The sequence below is a fragment of the Catharus ustulatus genome, chromosome 1 (assembly GCF_009819885.2).
Source record: "Catharus ustulatus isolate bCatUst1 chromosome 1, bCatUst1.pri.v2, whole genome shotgun sequence".
Classification (NCBI taxonomy): domain Eukaryota; kingdom Metazoa; phylum Chordata; class Aves; order Passeriformes; family Turdidae; genus Catharus; species Catharus ustulatus.
In genome coordinates this window covers 86,652,161-86,673,611 of record NC_046221.1, presented here as the reverse complement: position 1 = coordinate 86,673,611, position 21,451 = coordinate 86,652,161, and the positions used below count along the sequence as shown (strand labels likewise).

At 40.9% G+C, this 21,451-nt stretch overlaps 2 protein-coding genes across 6 annotated transcripts; one reads left to right on the top strand and one right to left on the bottom strand.

The window, feature by feature from the left end:
- Positions 1–355: 355 nt before the first annotated feature.
- Positions 356–10,244, bottom strand: ATPSCKMT (ATP synthase c subunit lysine N-methyltransferase). 5 transcript variants are annotated; one of them, XM_033077613.1, is made up of 5 exons: positions 10,016–10,244; positions 9,331–9,662; positions 7,305–7,442; positions 6,516–6,566; positions 356–1,759 (listed from the first exon to the last, which is right to left on the bottom strand). In XM_033077613.1, exons 2-5 carry the CDS (start codon positions 9,595–9,597, stop codon positions 1,562–1,564), a joined length of 654 nt encoding a protein of 217 aa, XP_032933504.1. In that variant the 5' UTR covers positions 9,598–9,662; positions 10,016–10,244; the 3' UTR covers positions 356–1,561. The 5 variants fall into 5 exon arrangements, with proteins under 5 accessions (XP_032933504.1, XP_032933512.1, XP_032933494.1 ...); XM_033077621.1 differs by having other exon boundaries at positions 9,331–9,648; XM_033077603.1 differs by having other exon boundaries at positions 9,331–9,602.
- Positions 10,245–10,360: 116 nt separating this feature from the next.
- On the top strand, positions 10,361–18,175 carry CCT5 (chaperonin containing TCP1 subunit 5). The gene is made up of 11 exons (XM_033072216.1): positions 10,361–10,533; positions 11,306–11,366; positions 11,465–11,629; positions 12,118–12,316; positions 13,083–13,275; positions 14,134–14,283; positions 14,604–14,723; positions 15,120–15,305; positions 16,262–16,399; positions 16,775–16,955; positions 17,891–18,175. The coding sequence occupies exons 1-11, from the start codon at positions 10,429–10,431 to the stop codon at positions 18,016–18,018; spliced, it is 1,626 nt and encodes a 541-aa protein (XP_032928107.1). The 5' UTR covers positions 10,361–10,428; the 3' UTR covers positions 18,019–18,175.
- Positions 18,176–21,451: the final 3,276 nt, after the last annotated feature.

The window sequence follows — 21,451 nt, the reverse complement described above, 5'->3', positions numbered from 1 at the left end:
AGGGCCAGAGCTTAGTGCCATGACCAGGCTGTTATTCTACACCACGCATGCCAGCTGTGGAGGGCACGGTTTCCAAAGAAAACTGCTGATCCACTACTGGGAGGTGGCCAGCCACCCTGCTGCCTTTGTCTGAGGAAGCCACATAGACACGATTTATGGGAAGCATCTTGTTCCCAGTGGTGAACATCCATTTTTGTCAATAAAATACATTCTTTTTGTATCCTTTTGCTATTAATATTGCTGTTGTTACTGTGCCATGTCTTATTCTTGCTTTGTGCTTTCAATAAATTGCTATCTCACCCCATAATTTCTGGTTTTGCCCCTCCCTCACTGAAAGAGGCAAAGGAGAAGGGCAGCAGCTTACTTGGAGTTTATTTTCCAGCTGACGCTAAAATAGATCCCAAGTTAAATAAAAATACATTAATATAATCACAGGTAGCACTTGTATTAATGAACAAACAATTTGTTATTATTTGTCCCTTTTAGCATACTCAACTTTTAAAAGAACACATTCGAGGCTGCGATGTAAAACATCGGTGTCATCATCATACTCCATCAGTTTTGTCTATGCAGCATTACGTACTTGGCATACGTAATTCAGAACATTTTGGAAATACAGCTCATTTGAGGAGGCACTTGCACACCATTCCAACACCAATACCAAATGCTCTGTGGGATCAGAAAGAATGTATATATTAAGTTCACAAATTTGAGCATTTGAACTTACACCTATATTCCCCTTAACTGCAGTGAATGATGTTCTAACCCCTTTTCCATATTGAAGTTTTTCCACTTCTATAAAAACTTTTTCATAATTTTGACCAACTACATATTCCGCTTTCAGCTGGGAGTTAATTTTCTTCCTATTAGCTGGTACAGCACTGTGGTTTGGATTTAGAAAAGACTAAACCACACTAATGGTTTTAGTTGATGCTGGGCAGTGCTTACTCCAAGCCAAAGACTTTTTAGTTCCTCATGCTCTGCCAACAAGGAGGTCTGCAAGAAACCAGGAGGAAGCACAGCCAGGACAGCTGATCTGAACTGGCCAAAGGGATATTCCACACCATAGAACATCATGTCCAGTATATAAACTGGGGAGAGCTGGCAAGGACAGACCAGTCTCTGCTCTGGGATGGGGTGGGCATCTGTCATGGGTGGTGTGTAAGGGTATTGTGCATCACTCATCTTTCTTGGGTTTTACTCCTCTCTTCTTGTTATTATCAGTAAATTTATTTCAATTATTAAATATTCCTATCTCAATTCATGGACATGGGTATGACCTTTTTTTTAATTTTCTTTCCCATTCTACTGGGGAATCTGGGGACTGGGGTGAGTGAACATCTGTGTGGTACTTCACTGTTAGATGGGGTTAAACCAGAACACAATATTAAGCCATTTAACTACACCTTTCAGCAACCTTTGTGTACTTTCAGACAATCACTATACTTCAGTTCTTACAGTGAATACACATCTTCATATGCCAGGGCTCTCTCCATGTTAATCTTATCTTCGACAGGTCCAGTCAAAGCTAAAAATTTCTGCAGGAAACCAAACTAGATGTTTAAGATTCTGTCTCTGGTGCAATTTCAAAGGTTTTTGTTTCACATCCTCTAGAATGTTTCAAATCGTAAGCCCACACAGTGTCTATTCCCTCTCCAGTAGTATGATCTGGAATCCAGCAAGGGAAAGGAAAGCGACAGGCAATGATTCTGGCATTACATTCAAGTTCTTCTTCCAGCTTCTTCTCCAGCTGTGGCATCTGTTGAGTTACAATAAAAACCTCTCAGAAACAGTAAAAAAAAGGAGCATTCTCTTTAGAATCTAATTCAGGTGGTCAAGAAAAATCCAAGATTTGAGCAATTTTTTTGGAAAAATCTTAGCAAAGTATTGATTTATATTTTGGGTTTGATGCCTTGACAAAGAATATCTAAAACAAGAAAATGGTCATTGTGCCCCAACTGGTGAGATCAAGGAAATCATAACTTTAAGATCTACAAATTAAATCAAAACCCATAAATTATCCCTTAATTAAAAAACAAAACAAAACAAAAAAAAATCCTAAAACTTCAGGGAAAGACTTCGCATGTTCCAATTCACAATTCTATTCAGTGGGATTCTTCTCAGAGGGAATGAAAGTTCAGCCCCCTGAATTTATGCTATTTATGACACCCCATGGTAATGAGCTATTGTGTGATATTCAAAGGTCATCATGGCTCACAATTTACAGTCTAATCCCAAGACAATCCTAGGACACTAAAAACATCAGACAGACAACAACCCAAAGCAAACATTCTGCTGTCACTCTATGGTAAAATACTGTTATGTTAAATAATACTGAAATTGGACTTAGTCGAATCCACACCCTGTTAACATATCCCTTCAGCAGCATTCCATGAAACAGAATGTAGAATCATGGAATGGTTTGGATTGTAAGGGACTTTTAAAGGTAATCCAGTTGAACACCTCTGCCATGGGCTGGGACTCTTCAACTAGATCAGGCTGCTCAGAGCCCCATCCAGTCCCTATCTACTGCCTGCCTGGGTAACCTGTTCTAATATTCCACCATCCTATTCACAAAATGTTTCTCACTTGTAGCTAATATGAATCTGCCCTCTTTTAGTTTAAAACTATTACCCCTTGTCCTGTCCCTACAGGCCCTACTAAGAAGTCTGTTCCCACCTTGTTACAAGCCCTCTTTAAGTACTAAAAGGCCACAGCAAGGTCCCCCCAGAGTCAAGTCTTCTCCAGGCTGAATAACCCAATTCTCTCAGCCCACCTTCATAGGAAAGGAGTTCCTCTGAACCCACTCCCAAAAGGTCCACATCTGTCTTGTGCTGGGGTGCCCAGAGCTGGATGCAGCACTCCAAGTGGGGTCCCACCAGAGCAGAATAGGGGAGCAGAATCCCTTCCTCCCCTACTGGCCACTCTGCTTTAGATGCAGCCCACGACATGTTTGGTTTCTGGGCTGCAAATGAACATCGCTGGCTCATGTCCAGCCTCTCATCCCCCAGCACCCTTAAGTCTTTCTGGTCAGGACTGCTCTGGATCTGCTCACCCCCCAGCCTGTGCTGGTACACCCTGATCCAGGTGCAGCACCTTGCACTTGGTCTTGTTAAATCTCATGAGATTCCCATGGGCCCAATTCTTGTCCAAGTCCCTCCGGATGGCATCCTGTCCTTCAGGCACATCAACTGCACCACTCAGCTTGGTGTCATCTGCAAATTTTTCTGAGAGCTCACTCAATCCCACTATCACTGATGAAGACATTAAGCAGGACTGCTGCTAATACAGACCCCTGACGGACACCAATTGTAACTGATCTTCATCTGGACATTGAGACATTGACCCTTGAATAGAGACAATCCCTTATCCACTGAACAGTCCATCCACCAAATCCATCTCTCCCCAATTTAGAGAGCAGGATGCTGAGGGGAGCCATGTCACATACTACTATGCAGCTCTTCTTGGCTGAACACCTACAGTCCAGCTTTCCTCCATTCACAAAAACTGAGAGGATATGAAAGTCAGGGGAAATATTACTACTTTTCTAGAACAGAGCAACACCCTGACCACTCAGATGCTCTTTTTCTACTAAGTGCTCTGCAAATTCTGCCAGGGATTAAGTGAGAAATAAATTAATACATATAGACTTAAAATAAATTTATTTTCCATCCCAGATAGTGATTATGCTCTAGGGGAAAAAAAAAAAAGAAACCTAAGAGATTTAGACACTTTTGTCCTTTGGAAAAGCTTGATGGTATGTTTAAGCAGATCAGCAGTGCAAATCCATTTGGAGTTCCTTTTATTCTTACATATTATATCTGAATAAGTAATTTTAACGGCAAACTCTACAGGCAACTTATGTCGCATGTAAAAAACTATTTACTTTGGTTATCATGATGTAATGTTTAAATATTAAAAAATTCAAAAGGCAGTAGTTATTCACAAATATACCTGAATTTAAGTCACAAAGACAAAAATACATAGAATTTCACCAAAAAAGATAAAATAAACAAAACCCAAAAGAACATTATCAAAAAGCAAGACTGACTAAAGAAAAGGCATTTCCGAAGGCTGCAAAGAGTTTCCACTATCACATACATGCAGGGTGTGCCTTTGATGTAATATCCTATTATAGCTACATTTAAGCCAACAATGGAATATTTTAGGAAAACTACAGTCATAGATCTAATATAACAAAGAGTTACCTCCAAATATTTTTAAAGCTCTGATTTCATCCACACTTCAAATGGTTTGAAACATTTTTGCTGTCTTAAACATCTAGAAAAATAAGCCTACTAGCACCCTAAATAAACCAGAAAAAGAAGCTCACTTGTTATCTAAAACTGAGTTGAGACACCAGAAAAACTTTTGCTACAGAAAACATAAATATAGATATGGACTAATTTTTTAGAAGCAATTATACAAATTGTGACACTGCATGCCCATATTAGCACAAATTAGAAAGCATCATTAATAGTTCAGCCAAGTTTAGCCAAAAATAATTATATCCTTGAACCAGTCAAACAAGTTTTTAATCTAAATATATCAGTTCCATTAGGTGCCACAATCATACTGTATTTTATGTGAAGCCAAGGGTTGGGGGAATTTTTTGGTGTGTCAACATAGATACATAGCTTAGTAAACCTTTTGTATAGTATATAATCAGTTAAAATACACAGGAGCTGCAAACATGAACACCTGGCAAGAATTCCATCATCCTACCCTGAACAAGTAAGTCTCTCTCTGCAATAACTCAGAAACAAACACACCTTCCCCCCAGATGCTTGCAAGAACAAGAGGTCTTAGTCCTCCCTGAAGATCAACAAATTCAGGTTTTAAAAGCTATGAAATAAAAACACTGCATGAAAGCATCAAATCAGGCCAGCATTATTAAAAAGGCAAAAGATCTATTGTTCCTCAGTAAAAAAGAAGAAAAGCATTAAGTATTCTAGAAAATTAATTTAGTCATTCAGGAGGCTGAGCATTAACAACTTATAAAGTAAATTTAAAGGGGATCATAAGCAAACAAATGCTCAGGAAACAGAGGTTCATACACTTGCATCTGTTTCATTTATTACAGTACTTTTGCTGAAAGAATTTAACCTAGTATTTACTGGATCTACAAAAGTTATTCTGAGCCCTTTCTATCACAGCTGTTACTAACGTATCCCACTTTATTACATTTAAAAGTTAGTTCAGTATCTCGTCTGAGTTTACTCACAATTTTCCCAGGGCATTTGTTTACTCCTAGTTTACTAAGCCAGCTTTCCTCACCACCACTTTTCCCCTCGGTGCAATGGCAGAATTCCTGACTGCAAATCCAAACGTTTCAGCGCCCCCTGCCGGAACTCAGGCAAGGGAGCACACAACACCCAGGGCTGGCAGCACAAGGAACATGACAGTGCTGCTCACTAATGTCCCACCCATATCCATTCACTTTCCAATACGGGTTAAAACTGGAATCTGAAGTGAGATTTACTTCTGGTGCTGTTGAAAAAAAAAAACAAGCAAACAACACCACACAGAATAGGAAGTGCTTACTGCTGCAGAAATGTTTTCAGCGTATGCTGCATGGTATGGCATCACATAAAGCTCTTCACTCACTCATCTCACACCTTTGCCTTAGCAAAGGAACAAGCAACACGGAAGCACAGGCTGACAGAATTAGGTTTGTCCAGCCTTGAAAAGAGAAGGCTCCAGGGAGACCTAACTGCAGCCTCCCAATACCTGAAGGAAGCCTAAAAGATGGAAAGGGACCTGTAGCGACAGGACAAGGGGGAAGGGCTTCAAACTGAAAGAGAGTAGGTTTAGATTGGGTATAAGGAAGAAATTTTTCACATGGCGTTAGTGAGGCATTGGAACAGGGTGCCCAGAGAAGCTGTGGATGCCCCAGCCATGGAATTGCTCAAACCAGGTTGAATGGAGCTTTGAGGAACCTGGTCTAGTCAAAACTCTCCCTGCTCATGGCAGGGGCATTGGAATTAGAGAAGAGAAAGTTGCATGGAGACCTCATGACAACCTTCCAATGTCAGAAGGGAATGCACAGGGAAGCTGGAGAGGGTCTCTCCATCAGGAACTGCAGAGACAGGATAAGGAAGAATGGATAAAAATTGAAAGGGAAATTTAGGTTAGACATTAGGAAGAAATTCTTTACTGTGAGGCTGGTGAGACACTGGAACAGGTTGCCCAGGGAGGTTCTGGAAACCCCAACCCTGGCAGTGTTAAAAGCCAGGCTGGATAAGGCCTCGAGCAACTGGTCTAGTGGGAAGTACCCCATGCACAGGACGGATGGGACTTGATGACATTTAAGATCCCTTCCAATCCTTAATATTCCATGATTCTATGATTATTATTGACTACCTTTGACCATCTGCAGATTGATTCATTTTGTAGATTAATGTATTAATAGTGATTGCCTTGGCATTAAAATAATTAAACACTGTAACAACTAACTAAACAGTATAATAAAATACAATAATATAATAAAAATAAAATATCAGTAGCAAGCTTACCATCTGAGGTACTCCAAAAACAACAACATTTCTATAACAGGAAAAAGAAACCTAAAATAAAATTTGAGAACAAATCTTATTGAAAATGGCATTTATAGTTGGAGAAACTCTCACCATTCTTTTCTCCTAATCCCTCTAGCTGCACTTCTTTCAATAGGGATTTAGACCAAAAATATGTAAGGAGATCCCTTATCAACTTTTCATCACCAAAATTTCCACATAAAGAAAACTTTATACTGCTGAGCAGCAAAAACTTCTACTGTCTGGCCAAGAATATGGAATAGCAATTCTAGAAGCACAGGAAGCATTAATTTAGAAAATACCTACATGACTCTGTTAATAACTAAAGGGTTATTTTCACAACTCCTGTATGTGATAAAATCACATACGCTTTAAGTTTGCCCCTTCTTTTGTTAAATGTTAGCTAGATATAAAAACTTTCTAGGCATTCTAATTACTCAGTTCTTCCACTCAGTGCCATGAAGTTCTCTTATGCTCCTCTCTGAATACAAACATCCCTACAGCCAAAAAAACCCTCTCTCACAATTAATCAGGCCCAGGCTTGCTCAAGAAGCCTCTACTGATAAAGGAAGCACTTGAATAAAGCATAAAAGCAGCAGAACAGCATTCTGAGCCCATAGAGACCAGATTCCCAGCACAAGTACTTTGCTCAAAGCCCAGTATAGCACCTTGTGGTCAGACAGTATTCAGCTCTTTCGGGAAAGTATTTCCAAACTTATAAAATCTCTCAATCATCCCAGATTCATTCTTACATAATTCACTACCTACCTTCCATAAGTCTGAAATATAAAATTTGGTGTTCTGATGTACTCCATCTCTCCAGGCACGATATCTGGAGTACCAGACCAGCCAGGGATTCAATTCATAACCGACAGCCTGGAATCCCATTTTTGCAGCTGCTATCACCTATAGGAAAGAAAAAGATCTTCACTTAGAAACATAAAAGTCTATTCACTAAATGGGAGCACACAGTTATATTTAAAATATAAATCAAAGGAAAGCACTTTTCTAAGTCACCCTGATTTTAATGCCCAACAGATTACCTGTATAGTGAACAAAACCTCAAAACTACATTTTACTACTATTACTAGTCCAACTGAAATATAGTCAGGCATACAAAGTGAAAACAAACATTCATAGGGTAAAGTTGGGAGCTTGCAGTGTATCTGTGATTTACATAAAAGTTTAATTTAACACATTAATGACACTGTCTTGGAATTAGAGAGTACCAACACTGATCATGGAAAGAACAGTGATCAAATGCTCAGTTAGACCACTTATTTGAAAAGTGGCGAGGGGCAGGCACTTGAGCAGCCCCTGCATCAGAACCAAAGTGACAAACCAACAGAAAGAATCTGAAAGTAATCTGTTGATCTACATTTTTAAGAAATTTAAAAATGCACTGATTTCTACAGTAAAGGTTTAAGACATAATTTAAAAGGTTACTGCCAACTTCTAATCAGGAATTGCCTGATGAACTGTCAATTACAAAACAAGCAAGGTGAAATCAGGAAGTGCACATTTTTTAGCAGAACTTCTCGAACAGCCTTACCTGGACTGTGTATTTCACACTGTTAAAATAATGCATTTCCACCACACACAGAGCACTTGCAAATTCACCAAAAGAATCTGACATTTTTACCACACTTCAAAATATGGTAAATATCTTCATATTTATCCACTGATTATAGCCGAGTAAGTGCTAAATAATTTAAAGCATCTGAACAGACTTTTTTCAGGACAGATGCATCAAGGAAGTAACAAGCATTCAATTTTAGGCACCTGGCTTTCCAAATAGTCTTCAGTCTCCATTTAGGCACCTATGTATCAGAATTAATGACACATTACCTATTCAAATTAGATATCTCTGATGGGAGTCAGCAGCCAGAATGATGAACAGAGAGGGCATCAGAAACTGCACTTATCTCATGACTAAGTTTTTTGGTCTTTTTCCTATCCAGGCACAATTCAAGCCATCTCCACATATTTGGGGTTCCAAATAAATGTAACAAATAGTGGACAAACAGTTGACTCATTCACATAAAAAATAGACGAAGATAACATTCAAGAATTTGCATATTTCCATCAAAAACTACCACCCTGTTGTTAAATCTGACTTGAAGCAGATAGTTATGAAAAAGCACACAAAATGTCACAGCAACTGAAGAAAAACCTAACCACGGCATTCTCCACTATATCCTCACCACATTTCACAAACTGGGGCTCAAGCAATATCCTGGAAACACAGTACCACTTTTTCTTTCATGATTCTCACCATTTCTTTTAGTGTTTATTCCAGTTTCACCACACGGGTTTGGAAGTGGAGAAACCAGCATTGCACAAAGGTGTGAAGATTACAGTTCTAACCACACCGGATTTTTATTTTTGTAATCAAACACTCATTGCTCATTTCTTTTTTGTGTTTCTATCACATTTTTACATTAAGCATCTCAGCCTCACTTGCTGCAGCTACTCACTTTGTGGAACCACAGCTCTTTGTCAATCAGTAACAAGACTCAAAAGATTGCATCTTTTCAAGTGAATGCACTGTGATTACCTCCAGTCACCACGATGACATTTTGCCAATTACTTTGGTCAAGCTACAGGTAAGACTGCAGCAAAACATCAAAACTGAATGTAAACCTTTCCCAGCTTTAATCCTTTTTATAAGACTCGGACACAACCACCGGATGCCAGAGACAATACATTTTTAAGCGTGAGAAAATGCAGCCCCGGCACCTTGGCACTTAATTTTAAGAGGTGATCTAAAAGGAAGGCAACATCCATGACTTACAATGCGGCCATCCCCGCTACCAATGTCAACTAGGGAGCCACTTCTGTTTTCCAACATTTTCAGCACGTTCTGGATCTGAGCGGCGGTAGCAGGGACGAAGGGCAGGCACACCTTCCTCAGGGCCGGGGTCACGAAAGGGGTGGCCACAGCATAGAGGGCCACCAAGGTCCCTCCCACACCGGCCGTGACCAGCAGCCCCCAGCTGCTCCTCCGGGAGCCGCCCTCGCCCTCCTCCCGCGGGGTCTCCTTCGGCAGCGCCTGGGACATCGCGCCTGGGGACGGACACAGCGTTTTCGCTCACTTGACACAGATCTGTATCTTGTAGCAAAAAGCTAGAAAGTAAGAGAGGGGAAAAAACACCAGTCGATCCCAGGGAAATGCTACAGCTGCTGAAAAGCTGAGGCACGAGGGGGCAGGAACGCGGTTTCCATTGAAACCCCGGGCCCTCCACACGCGGGCGGGCAGCGGCGCGCCCCAGAACAGCTCAAGGGCGGCGCAGGCAGGAACCTCCCCGCCACAGACAGCCCGGGAGCCGCGACGGGGACACGTCCAGGAGTTACTGCTCCTCCTTTGCGGAGGAACTTTTCCCTGGGACACAGCGACATTCCTCACTACAACCCCCAACTCGCCAATAACCACCCCGCGGTCACTCTCGGCCTGCAACACTTATAGGGAAGGGTCGTACCACTTCACTATGAAGGGGTGGGGGACTGAAACCTTTCCGAAGGCGCTCCGGAGAGAAGCGCCGCGCACACTTTTTCCACCGTGTGTGTCTGTCCTCCCTCCTCCGCCCTCACATCCCCGGCGCAGCCGGCTGCCGCCTCGCCGGCCGCCCGTATTCCGCTCTGTTCAGTGCATGCTCCCTCCTCCCCTCCTCTCCCCCGTGAGGCGGGGGTGCGGCTACGAGCGCCGCGCTCCTCCCCCGGCGCCGGGCGGCTTCCAGAAGGCTCCGCTGGGGGCGCCACAAAGGTCCCGCCCGCGAAATAAGGCTCGGCTGTGGCTGCTGCGCAGGCGCGGGGCGGCGCGCGGTGTCGCGGCGGGCGCGGCGGCTTCCGGCGGTGCGCGCGGGCGGCGGCGGTCGGAGCAGGCGGTGCAGTCATGTCGGCCATGGGGACTCTGGCGTTTGACGAGTATGGGCGGCCTTTCCTCATCCTTAAGGACCAGGAGCGCAAGACGCGTCTCATGGGGCTGGAGGCGCTCAAGGTGAGCGAGCGGGGCGGCCGCTGGGGCCGCCCGCGGGCCCGCGCTGGCTGGGCCGCTCCGCGCCATGCTGTGCCGTGCTGTGCCATGCCATGCTGCCGCGAGGGGCGGGAGGATGGAGCTCCTGGGGCGAGGCGCTGCCCCGCCCGAGGCGCAGGGCGGATGGAGCCTGGACTAGGCCCGTAAGCGGGAGAGATGGAGGAAGAGAGAAGGGATCGCCCCGGGGCTGGGAATCCGCCGAAGGAAGGCCGGGGCTGAGTGCGAGTGGTACAAATCCCGACGGAAGAAGGGAGCCGATACTGGAACAGAGAGATTGTGGATTCGCCATTCCTGGGGCAGGAGAAGGTTGAGTAGAGCACTGAGCAACCTGGTCTAGTGGAAGGTGTTCTGCCCCTGACAGGGGGATGATCTTCAAGGTCCCTTCCAAGCTAGACCATCCTGTGATGATTCTGTGACGGGTAAAATTGCACTGCCTTCTCTTTTTAGCTTTCTCGGCTTCTGTTGCTGCCTACTTTGAGCTTTAGGGCTGTCATTTGGCTGCTCTGCTGTTGCATTCTTTAGTAGAGCCAGTGCAATCAATACAAGAAAAGGCATAGGAAGTGTTTCTGTCATAAAACCAATACACACATACTGATTCTTTTTCAGTCATAGTTGTCAGTTAAATTGCAGCATTTGCACTCCTCTTTAAGCTAAGTGTTTTCCTTAGCTTAATATTGTGATTTCGGAATGCATGACAATGTTTTGATTTCTGTCTTTATTGTCCTTTGTTTTACAGTCTCACATAATGGCAGCAAAGGCTGTAGCAAGTACTCTGAGAACATCTCTTGGGCCCAATGGTAACAATGAAAAACTTTTGGTGGTTCTCTCTCAGTAATTGTTGGGGAGGGGGGGAATTTTCAAAATTTTTCTTATCCTTCAAACATGTGTTTTTCAGGCTTGGATAAAATGATGGTGGACAAGGATGGTGAGGTGACTGTGACAAATGATGGTGCTACTATCCTGAATATGATGGATGTGGATCACCAGATAGCCAAACTTATGGTGGAGCTGGCTAAATCTCAAGATGATGAGATTGGGGATGGAACTACTGGAGTCGTTGGTAAGACAGTATTTTAAATTTAGCTTTCTTTTTCAGGTTTAGAATCAAGCTGCTTCGACTGTTAAAAAAAATATGAGAAGTAACAGTAGCTTTTCTGTAGCACTTCTTTGGAGTATTTATTGTTGCAGTATTTCTGTCAGTTCTTGTATTTGAAGTCTTCTAATCAGGAAGAAGTCTTCTGTGTCTTTTTAAGTTTGGTTACATTTTAAGGTAGTGCTGAGAGCCTCCTTGATACTTTCAAAATTCTTCTGCATAATTTTTTTCTGCAATCTCCATGTCTTGCCTTGATGCCAGTACTTCATTTTGTTGTTAACATGATGTGGTTTTCTTGCTAAGCAAAGCAAGTAGGGGTTTTTCATGTTTTTTTGGTTTTTTAGGAAACCTTGATCTCCTAAAATATTGCAGAAAAATCAGAAACTGTGCTTTTTTAGTTTGTTGATAATGTGCTTAAAACTAATCAAGAGTAAAACTTTTTTTTTTTTTAATAGTTCTGGCTGGGGCATTACTGGAGCAGGCTGAGCAGTTGCTAGACCGAGGCATTCATCCCATCAGAATAGCAGATGGTTATGAGCAGGCAGCACGCATTGCTATTGAGCATCTCGACAAAATCAGTGACAGCTTCCCAGTTGATCCACAGAACATTGAGCCTCTGATCCAGACAGCAAAGACAACTCTGGGCTCTAAAGTGTAAGTCACAGAAATTGAATATTGAATTAATATTTATCCTTCCATTGAAAACCCTCTGCATGGAAGGGAGAAATCCTGGTGGTTTTGGTGGATTATTAAATTGTGTATGTTGTTGAAGTGCTGCTGAAGGCTCTTTTTTGTTTTGGGTAATTCCTCAGTGGACTCCTGTCTCAGATAAGAAATTGTGAATCCTTTGTCTCCAAAGGGTCAATTCCATAAAGTTAAACAGCTGCAGCATCAGTTTCATTCTAACCTGTTAGTTCCAACTTTCTGCATCGTAGCAGGTTCCAAAAGTAATGTAAATCTGTTAAAATTAATAGCACATCATCTTTTGGGTTTTTTTGTGCTAAAAAAAAAATTAACTTAGGATAGTTCTGTAAGTTCATTTTCCTTTATGGGTTCTATGTGTAGTTTATAAATTTAGACATTGAAAGGGCTTCCTTTGCAGAGTTGTCTTACAAGTGGTTTCTGTTTCTTGAATGTTCTTTAGTAGCTTAGTTCTCCTGACTTGTGCAAAATCTGTGTTGAGACTCCATTTACAAAGGTTCCTCACACCAACCATATTGTGTGTTCTGTTTGCTATCATAGCCAGCACCTTCTATTTCTGTGAGCAAACAAGCAGGACCCCCTTTTTTAATACAGTGTGCAAAAGTTGATTGGTGTAGTGGTACTTCGCGCTGTTTAAGATTGATTGATAGAATCATATTTTTCTTCCAAGTTGTGGAAATGGAGTACAACTTGATTTGATTTTTTTTTTCCAACCTAGAGTGAATCGCTGTCACAGGCAAATGGCAGAGATTGCTGTGAATGCTGTACTGACAGTAGCAGACATGGAGCGTAAAGATGTTGATTTTGAGCTGATCAAAGTGCAAGGCAAAGTGGGTGGTAGACTGGAAGATACACAGTTGGTTAAAGGAGTGATTGTGGATAAAGATTTCAGTCATCCACAGATGCCTAAAGTAAGTGATGTGCTTGTGTGTATCACTTCTGTGTAATGGCTTAAATAAGAATTTTAGCCTACCTCAAATGTCACCTTAGCATCTATGAAGTATTTGCACAGTCTTGTGCTTTGGCTTGGCTTTTCATTCATATATCAACACAGGAAGGGGCAAGGAGCATTAATTTTTCTGTAAATTGTGGTGGAAGGGAGGAATTACTGTACTGCTAAGTGAGAACAGGTGCGAGATTCTGTGTTATGTAGAAATTATCCCTCGTGTGTGATATGCTTAATATGCTTAGTGCAATGCAGTGTCAAGATTCTTAACCTTTATGAATTGCCATGTTGTCCTGTTTGGAACACCCCAGAAGCTCTCCTTGTTTTATACTTGGTGTAGGTAAGGTCTCCAAGTCTTTGGGCAGGGTACCTCAAGAGAACTTCTGCTATTCTAAAATATTTACCTAGCGGGTAACGATGTTAATCCTGTAAAAAAGAAGACCAGTGAAAAATAAGACATGTAATACCTGAAAAGTTGTTAAAGATGAGTAGTATTCTCAGTGGTTACAGTGGATAGGAATGGTTTATTTGGATTTTTCTTTCGTTTTTTTAAACGTTAAACCATAAAAAGGCATGACTGGTAAAGATTGTTAAGGACTTAAACAGTGTCTTGGAGCTATGGAATTTGTTCTAAGTGGTTCATTGAGATTATTGGCAGAATTACTTAGTTATACTTAGTTAAGTTTAGAATAAGTCAAATGGTCTTCACATTTCCTCCTACGTTTCTGTTTATAAATATACATCTGTATGTTTTGCAAATACAAGAAAGAGATGTTAATAAGGTCAGTCAAAAATCATCTTTTTTTTTTTTTTAATTGCCCAGGAACTAAAAGATGCTAAAATTGCGATCCTTACTTGTCCATTTGAACCACCTAAGCCTAAAACCAAACATAAGCTTGATGTCACATCTGTGGATGATTACAAGGCACTGCAGAAATATGAAAAAGAGAAGTTTGAAGAGATGGTGAAGCAGGTATCCTTTAGGGATTATTTCTGTCTTTTGTCTTTCATAGCCTTTAAAAACAAACAGCATAGTGCATTGATTTATTCCTGTAAATGAGCTCCTAATCCTTGTGGGAAGCAACATATAAGCAAGTGTATTGCTATGAATCAAAGTTAATTTAATGTAAGAAAGAGAAACCAGCTTGGTTTGATATATTCTGATCTCTGGATATGCCAGAGGGTTCTTCTTGAGAATTGTCTTGAGAAAATTGGAAGAATTAAAACCATAAGAGTGTTTTTCATTCCTTTGTTATTTCTGATCAGAAGGTTGATAATTTGTGTTGCTTTTAGATAAAAGACACTGGTGCAAACCTTGCCATTTGCCAGTGGGGTTTTGATGATGAGGCAAATCACTTGCTGCTCCAGAATGAGCTGCCTGCTGTGCGTTGGGTTGGTGGACCTGAAATAGAAGTAAGTAAAACTGGGATTTGTACCAGTTGTTAAAACATTTATGAAAGAATAGGCTGTATCAGCTGAAAGTTCAGGCTTTCTGGGTATCACTGCATAATTGCGTATATGGGTGGGTATTGGAGAACAATGATTGGGGATTTGTGAGAAGAAACTACCATGAAGGGAATTATGGTTTATAACTGGAGCATATGTATATTACTTAATAGTTTGAGGTGTCTAGGGAAGTTTTTGAATTCTGCTGTTTGCAGAAATAATACATTGGCTGAAGTGCTTCAAAGTGATGACAAGATAACCTTTTAGAGTAGGCGTTTGACAGATGCTTTTCCACTAGTTCTGTTTTCTGATAAACACCATGGAAAAATCCTGTTAAAATAAGTCATGTCTGTTTGACTTCAGTTAATCGCCATTGCGACGGGAGGGCGCATTGTGCCTCGTTTCTGCGAGCTCACGGCAGAGAAACTGGGCTTTGCAGGAGTCGTCCGGGAGATCTCCTTCGGAACAACCAAGGACAGAATGCTCCTCATTGAACAGTGTCAGAACTCCAGAGCTGTCACCATTTTCATTAGAGGAGGAAATAAAATGGTGAGATGCTGGCTTTGATACATAGCTGCAAAATGTAGTTTCTTTGGGAAGCATACTAGTACACTCTTTTCAATTTCCTCTACATTTTCCTTGCAGCGTGGGCAGATAGGAAGGGGTAAAGCATGTAGGCAGTCAGGACTGTGTGTCAGAAGGAAGTTGTTAGATTTACATCCTAGGATTTTAAACTAAAACTTTGGGTTTCTGTCTATTAGACCATATAGTTCATAAATATAGAAATAATTTTACCTGTGGATGCTCTTAAATTTTTTTTCTCATGAGAGGGTCACTTTTATGACTAAAGACATATTAGCATCTTTGAAAGCTTTGGTTTTATTGTAGACCTAGTTGTATCACTTCTGATTTAGTCCATTTAAAATAATTTCAAATTAAATCCTTAAACTACTGCAAACTATATATCCCCCACTCCCCTTGAATTGAGACCACTTTAAGTGCTTATGTGTTAAATTGTATTTACTATAGGTCAAGTCTTACTTTAAATTAAAAACTTTTGGGAAAAAAGAGGATACTCTAGTCTGAAATTTTCTTTTAAGAAAGCAGAAATACTGCTTTAAAGGTTAGTGGTTTTTTTCAAAATCTACATTTGTTCAAGTGAGAAGTGGACAGAAACTGCAGTCTGAGAATAATGTTGGCATTTAAAGTTCTGTGTTTTGTGCCTTATATATATGCAAGATTAAAAACCTTTTATGTAAGTTTTTGTTACTTCAAATTACAGGTTTAACAAATAACAGAGTATTTTTGTGCATTTTTTTAATTCTTTGCCACTGGATGTCCAACGTTCTCGATTTTTAAGGAGTATAACATAGCAATAGTAGAATTGTATTGGGGCCATGAAAAAAATCCTAGATTTATTTGCAGTTTGCTTGTCTGTATTGGGAACTACATCTTCACAGCCTTCAGATGTGTGTATTGCCAAACACACTGTTCTGTAATTCCAGATCATTGAAGAAGCAAAGCGCTCTCTTCACGATGCCTTGTGTGTAATCCGGAATCTTGTTCGTGACAATCGTATTGTGTATGGTGGTGGTGCAGCTGAAATATCTTGTGCCTTGGCAGTCAGTGAGGCAGCAGATAAGGTAAGAAATGAACAGTTAAAATTTTCTTTAAGGCATGAAGGATTGAGCCTGCCTTAGGAGATTCCAGAACAACTTCAAATATTTTCCAGAAAGTTCTGTAACATGTGCTTTCTGACATTCCCTGATAATTAGTGTTAAAAGTTATCCTTCTTGTCTCTGTAAAAAGTCATTACCAGTACTTTTTTCTTTCTGTGCTAGGAGCAGTTGAATTTTTTTTAATTTTCAACTAGTTGACATTCAGAGGTATTTGTTTAGTTACTACATTCCAAATAAAATCTGCCTATTGTGTGTATGTATTTTATATCTAGTATGAAAATCTGCTTTTACTAACATTAGAGTTTAATGGCTTACGAATTTGAATTTCTTCTCCTCTAGTGCCCATCTTTGGAACAGTATGCTGTGAGAGCTTTTGCAGATGCCCTGGAGGTAATTCCCATGGCCCTCTCAGAGAACAGCGGTATGAATCCAATACAGACAATGACCGAAGTGCGGGCAAGGCAGGTGAAAGAAAATAATCCTGCCCTGGGCATTGACTGTTTGCAGAAGGGAACAAATGGTAAGAACTGCAATGTAGACAAGGAGGAGCATAAAAGCTTTTCTTTCTCACAAGCTCAAAATGTTCACTGTGTGTTTTTTTAAACCTCTGCATCACTTGAATTTTTCTAACTCTGGTGCCTTGCCATAATAAATGGGAATGTGCTTGGAGAGTATATGTATGTCTACCATGAGGAAAATGTATAATTGTCTGAAAACCTTTTTTGGTGGCAAGATTAGTTGAAGATGTTGACTGATATTGTAGTACAGGAAAGAAGGCTGCTCTTAGGATGAGGCAAGCAGGCTATGCTTTAAATACTGCAGTTTTAGTGATTCAGGTTACACTGCAGTCCTAAAAACAGTTGTTTTGAGAAACAGCTTGTGAAGAAGTAAATGGCTGGAAGTCTTTGCAGACAATGATGTTCACACCAGTATGTCTGCATATATAATAAACCTGGAGCAAATACGTGAAAACTAAGAAGCCAGTGTATGAAATCTTACTTTCAGCTGGATCTGCACTTTTCTGCTACCTTCTTCTCTGTTGTTTTTTTCAGAAAAGAATGTGGTAATTTGTACATTCATAACCTTTCTTTGATTAGGTGTTCCTGTTTGATGGCATTTGACCTTTCACTTCTTTAACATTTTCTCGGCCTTTATGTTGCTTTTAATATATGTGTACAGAAATTTTGCTTTTCACCATTCTGCATTACTATTTGAAAAGCACAACCTAGTGGGAAAAAGAGTTGTATCTTAATGTCCTAAGATCTTTGGTAAGAACCCAGATGTAAAACTCAAGTTTATACAAACTATGTTTGTAAACCACAGTGGCTAGGAGTAGTAATTTCAAAATATTCTTTGAAATTATGTGGAATTCACTATTAATTAATAACACTTATAGGTTAAGTGTTACATCTAGATTTCAAAAGGGCGTCTAATTCTTCTACCTCCTTTTGGCAGATATGAAGCAGCAGCATGTTATAGAAACCTTGATTGGCAAGAAACAGCAGATTTCTCTGGCGACTCAGGTTGTTAGAATGATCCTGAAGATTGATGATATCCGTAGGCCTGGAGAATCTGAAGAGTGAAGGTTGAGAAGCAGGAAACATTAAGGGGCCACAGCAGTAGCGAAGACGGTAGTATTCTGATGCTTCATCTTCAGCTATTTATTCTGGACACTTTTTGTTTCACATACTGTAACTGCTAGTTGTTGGAAATAAAACAATTTAGCACTGGTGATTTCAAGACTTGTTTCAGAAATATTGTTGCATCTTTTCTTAAACGGGTGGAAATACTTATAGAAAACACTTCCTGAATGGATAGGGGAAAAAACATAAATAATGCAGCAATAAAATTTAATGGGTCATTTTCCATTGTTCCTTATGGGGAAAGCTCACAGATTTTCATTTTAGGAGGTCTGTTACTATTTTAATTAAATATTACTTAATTATTTTAGCCTCCAGTAATTCTCATATGTTAAATATATTAAGTATGAAGTTTCAATCTGATGATATAAAGTATTCCATTCTTCCAGCTGCTTCAATTTTTTTCTCTTCTTGTCCTCTTTTTGATTTATGAGGGTTAGGGAAGGATTTTTTCCAGGGTTATGCACATTCAGCCAAATGAGGGCTTTTCCCAGAACTTTGTCTATAGTACCACAGTTGAGTGCACTTATTCAGAAGGTCCCCAGTATGATCTTAGAGTAGTAGAGTAAAACTGATTAGTAAGGTGCCTTGTCTGTGAAACTATCAGCAAGAAACAAGTGGTAGACTAGAACTAAAGCACAATTTCTTAGAAGGATTTCAAAAGGAAGGGAAGTGTTACAAATACCAACTTGGCATTACTTGTGTTGCATAGGGCAGAAGAAGCTCTGTACTGGCCACTGTTTGCTAGCAGGTCATGTTCTGATTGGTTTTTGCTGTGATTACCTCACTTTAATCAAACAAAACCCTTCAGAGAGTGTTGATAGAGGAAGAAGGGTAGAAACAACATGTTTACTAATTACAGGACTGGTTTTATTTCTAGAAATGTTTGAGGATAAATATGCAATGCTTTATTATCATTGATAAAAAAATTAGTAGTGGGTGTTTCATCATTAGTCTTTTGCCTTTTCCCAAATTAGTTTCATTTAGATGCAGTTCAGTGGACAGTTTATGAGTTTTACTGCTGCCAAGCTCTGGCATTCTGAATTTGTTCAGGGTTGTAAGTGTGACTAAAAACCCATACATAAATACCTGGGCTCATGTAGAGCTATCTCTTATTTTGTTTGCTAATTCAAAAGGAAAACAGCTGTAGCTAGAACTTAAAAGGGAGCAGTGTACTTGTACTAATGGACGCCTTTCACCTCATAGTGAAGTTGTGCATGTGACAGGAAGTGAGAAAACAGCTATTCCAATTTTAAGGTTTTTCACCTGGCACAGTTGAACCCCATTTCCCATCTAAACCCCGTGTAGTTACAGGTTTTGGCTGTAAACTGCTGCTTATTGCAGAAGCCTCTAGGAACACAGGATAAATTACTTTGAAAATTGAAATTATGGCTTTACTGATCTGGCTTGAGGAAATAAAAATTCAGTGCTCTGTATATATAAATATTTGTTAATGTTCAACTAGATCTTAGTATGGAAGTCTGAAGCTTGGTAAAGGAATAATTTGATAAAATTGTACAAAATGGAAGTTAATTTTTTTCAGGGGTCTGTACTTCAACATAACAAATGTGTGGCATTAGCACTGTCAGTGCTGCATAGAGGCAGCTGGAGGATAAATGGCTTTCATCACAACATGCAGCTGGAACTATTATACCAAGTTAATGAAACAACTACAGCTCAAACTGGTACACTTTCACAGCATGAGTAATTACATTTGTGCTTGACAGAACAGTGGGAATACCCGTATTGGTAATTGGTGTGCTGTCTGGCTCTGGTCAAACTAAACAGGAGCCATCTGAATAATGACAAGGTTGGGGGAGGTAAACACCGTTGTTCAAATTATCTTGGTGCATTTGTAACCACTGGTAAATAAAAGCCTGGCCTGGTGGTGTGCTTGGAAGTGAGGGCCATGAGCCCTACAGTTCGTGTACTGCTCCATGACTCCTGGGAAAATGCAGGGTTCACCACGGGAGGGCAACATCCACCCATCACTGCCATAGCAGGCTGCATCTCGATTTTTTAAAAGCAAGCTGAGGCAGCCAGCAGGTCTTTCCCAGCATCACTGATATGGAGCACAGATGTCATCAGCAAGACATGAATCTTCACAACTTTGCCTCAAGGACTCAGTAACGTGTAATAATTTCATGACTAAGTTCCATGTGTCCTCTTAGATCCAAGTTTTCTCATCTTCCTAGGACCCTTAACCTAGCCCTGCCTGTATGTCCTGCTGCTTCTAGTTCCCCTGCTACCAGCTGCCTCTTCCCAGCCTTGTCTATTCGTCTCTCCTGCTGCATTCCCAAGCCTGGGCTCCTTTCCTTCTGTGATTTCACACCTCTGTGCTGACACACGTGTCTTTGCAGGGGCACAAGGCAAGGCTGCCAGGAGCACAGCACACAGACTCCTCTCGCTTCCTCCCAGTCACGTTTAGACCACAGCCACTGTCAGGGCTGTGCATTCAGGGCTGAGCTTTTGACTTCAGGTGCACCACAGTCTGATGGATCTTTTTGAGGAATAGGGTTAAGCAGAGCTGTGAAGCAACTTTCTTGTTTCTCTACAGACACTTTTTAATACAAAAGCATTCTTCCTCTGTTGAGGGAAAAAACTTGTTTTTTGATCATTTCTGCATACTGTATGGGGAAAGATGCCTTGTCATGTGAACAGTGCCCATCCCAATGATCCAATGTGACTGGTATATGGATAGGATCATAAGTGGAGCAAGTCAAGCAGGTCTTGTTAATCCACAGGTCTGTTTGCTCTCCCTCTAATATCAAAGCATTTGGATATTAAGATACCTACTTAAATAATTAATCTGAGTGGCTCCAGAACCTACCTGGCTGTATGTCCTCATGCTGAGTCTGCACAGAAAAGGGGGCACCATGGTAGCTGCTCTCCTCTGTGGCAGGATGGCAGGACTGTGCCTGAGAGCATTAAAAATTGCTGTTACCTAGGCTGTGGGGATGGTTACTACACCCTCTGGACACATCATCATCTGAGGAGTAATGATTCAGTTGTGAGGTTTGGGTCTGGGTGACTACCTTTGTCCGTCTTCCCTGTGCAGAAGTACCTCTCCATGTCATGTCATGGAGGGTTTCCCAGGAACTCTCTGCCAGGGAAGATTTCTCACCATGTTAGAGAGCTAATTAAATGGACTTAGAGTGTTTGCTTTATAAACAACTCATCTCTGTGACACAAGACACACTTTGCTAAACTCAAATGACTATGGAGTGAAGCTGTAGTACATTCTCTGTAAGACATGGGCTCTGTGATACCTGCCTGGTGTTCATGCACTAGAATCCGTGTTTCTTGTGAAATTCCTCCCTGACCTATTTGGGACCAGTAGCTGTGTTGTGGTGAGGTTCCTGGCTCACAGCAGCAC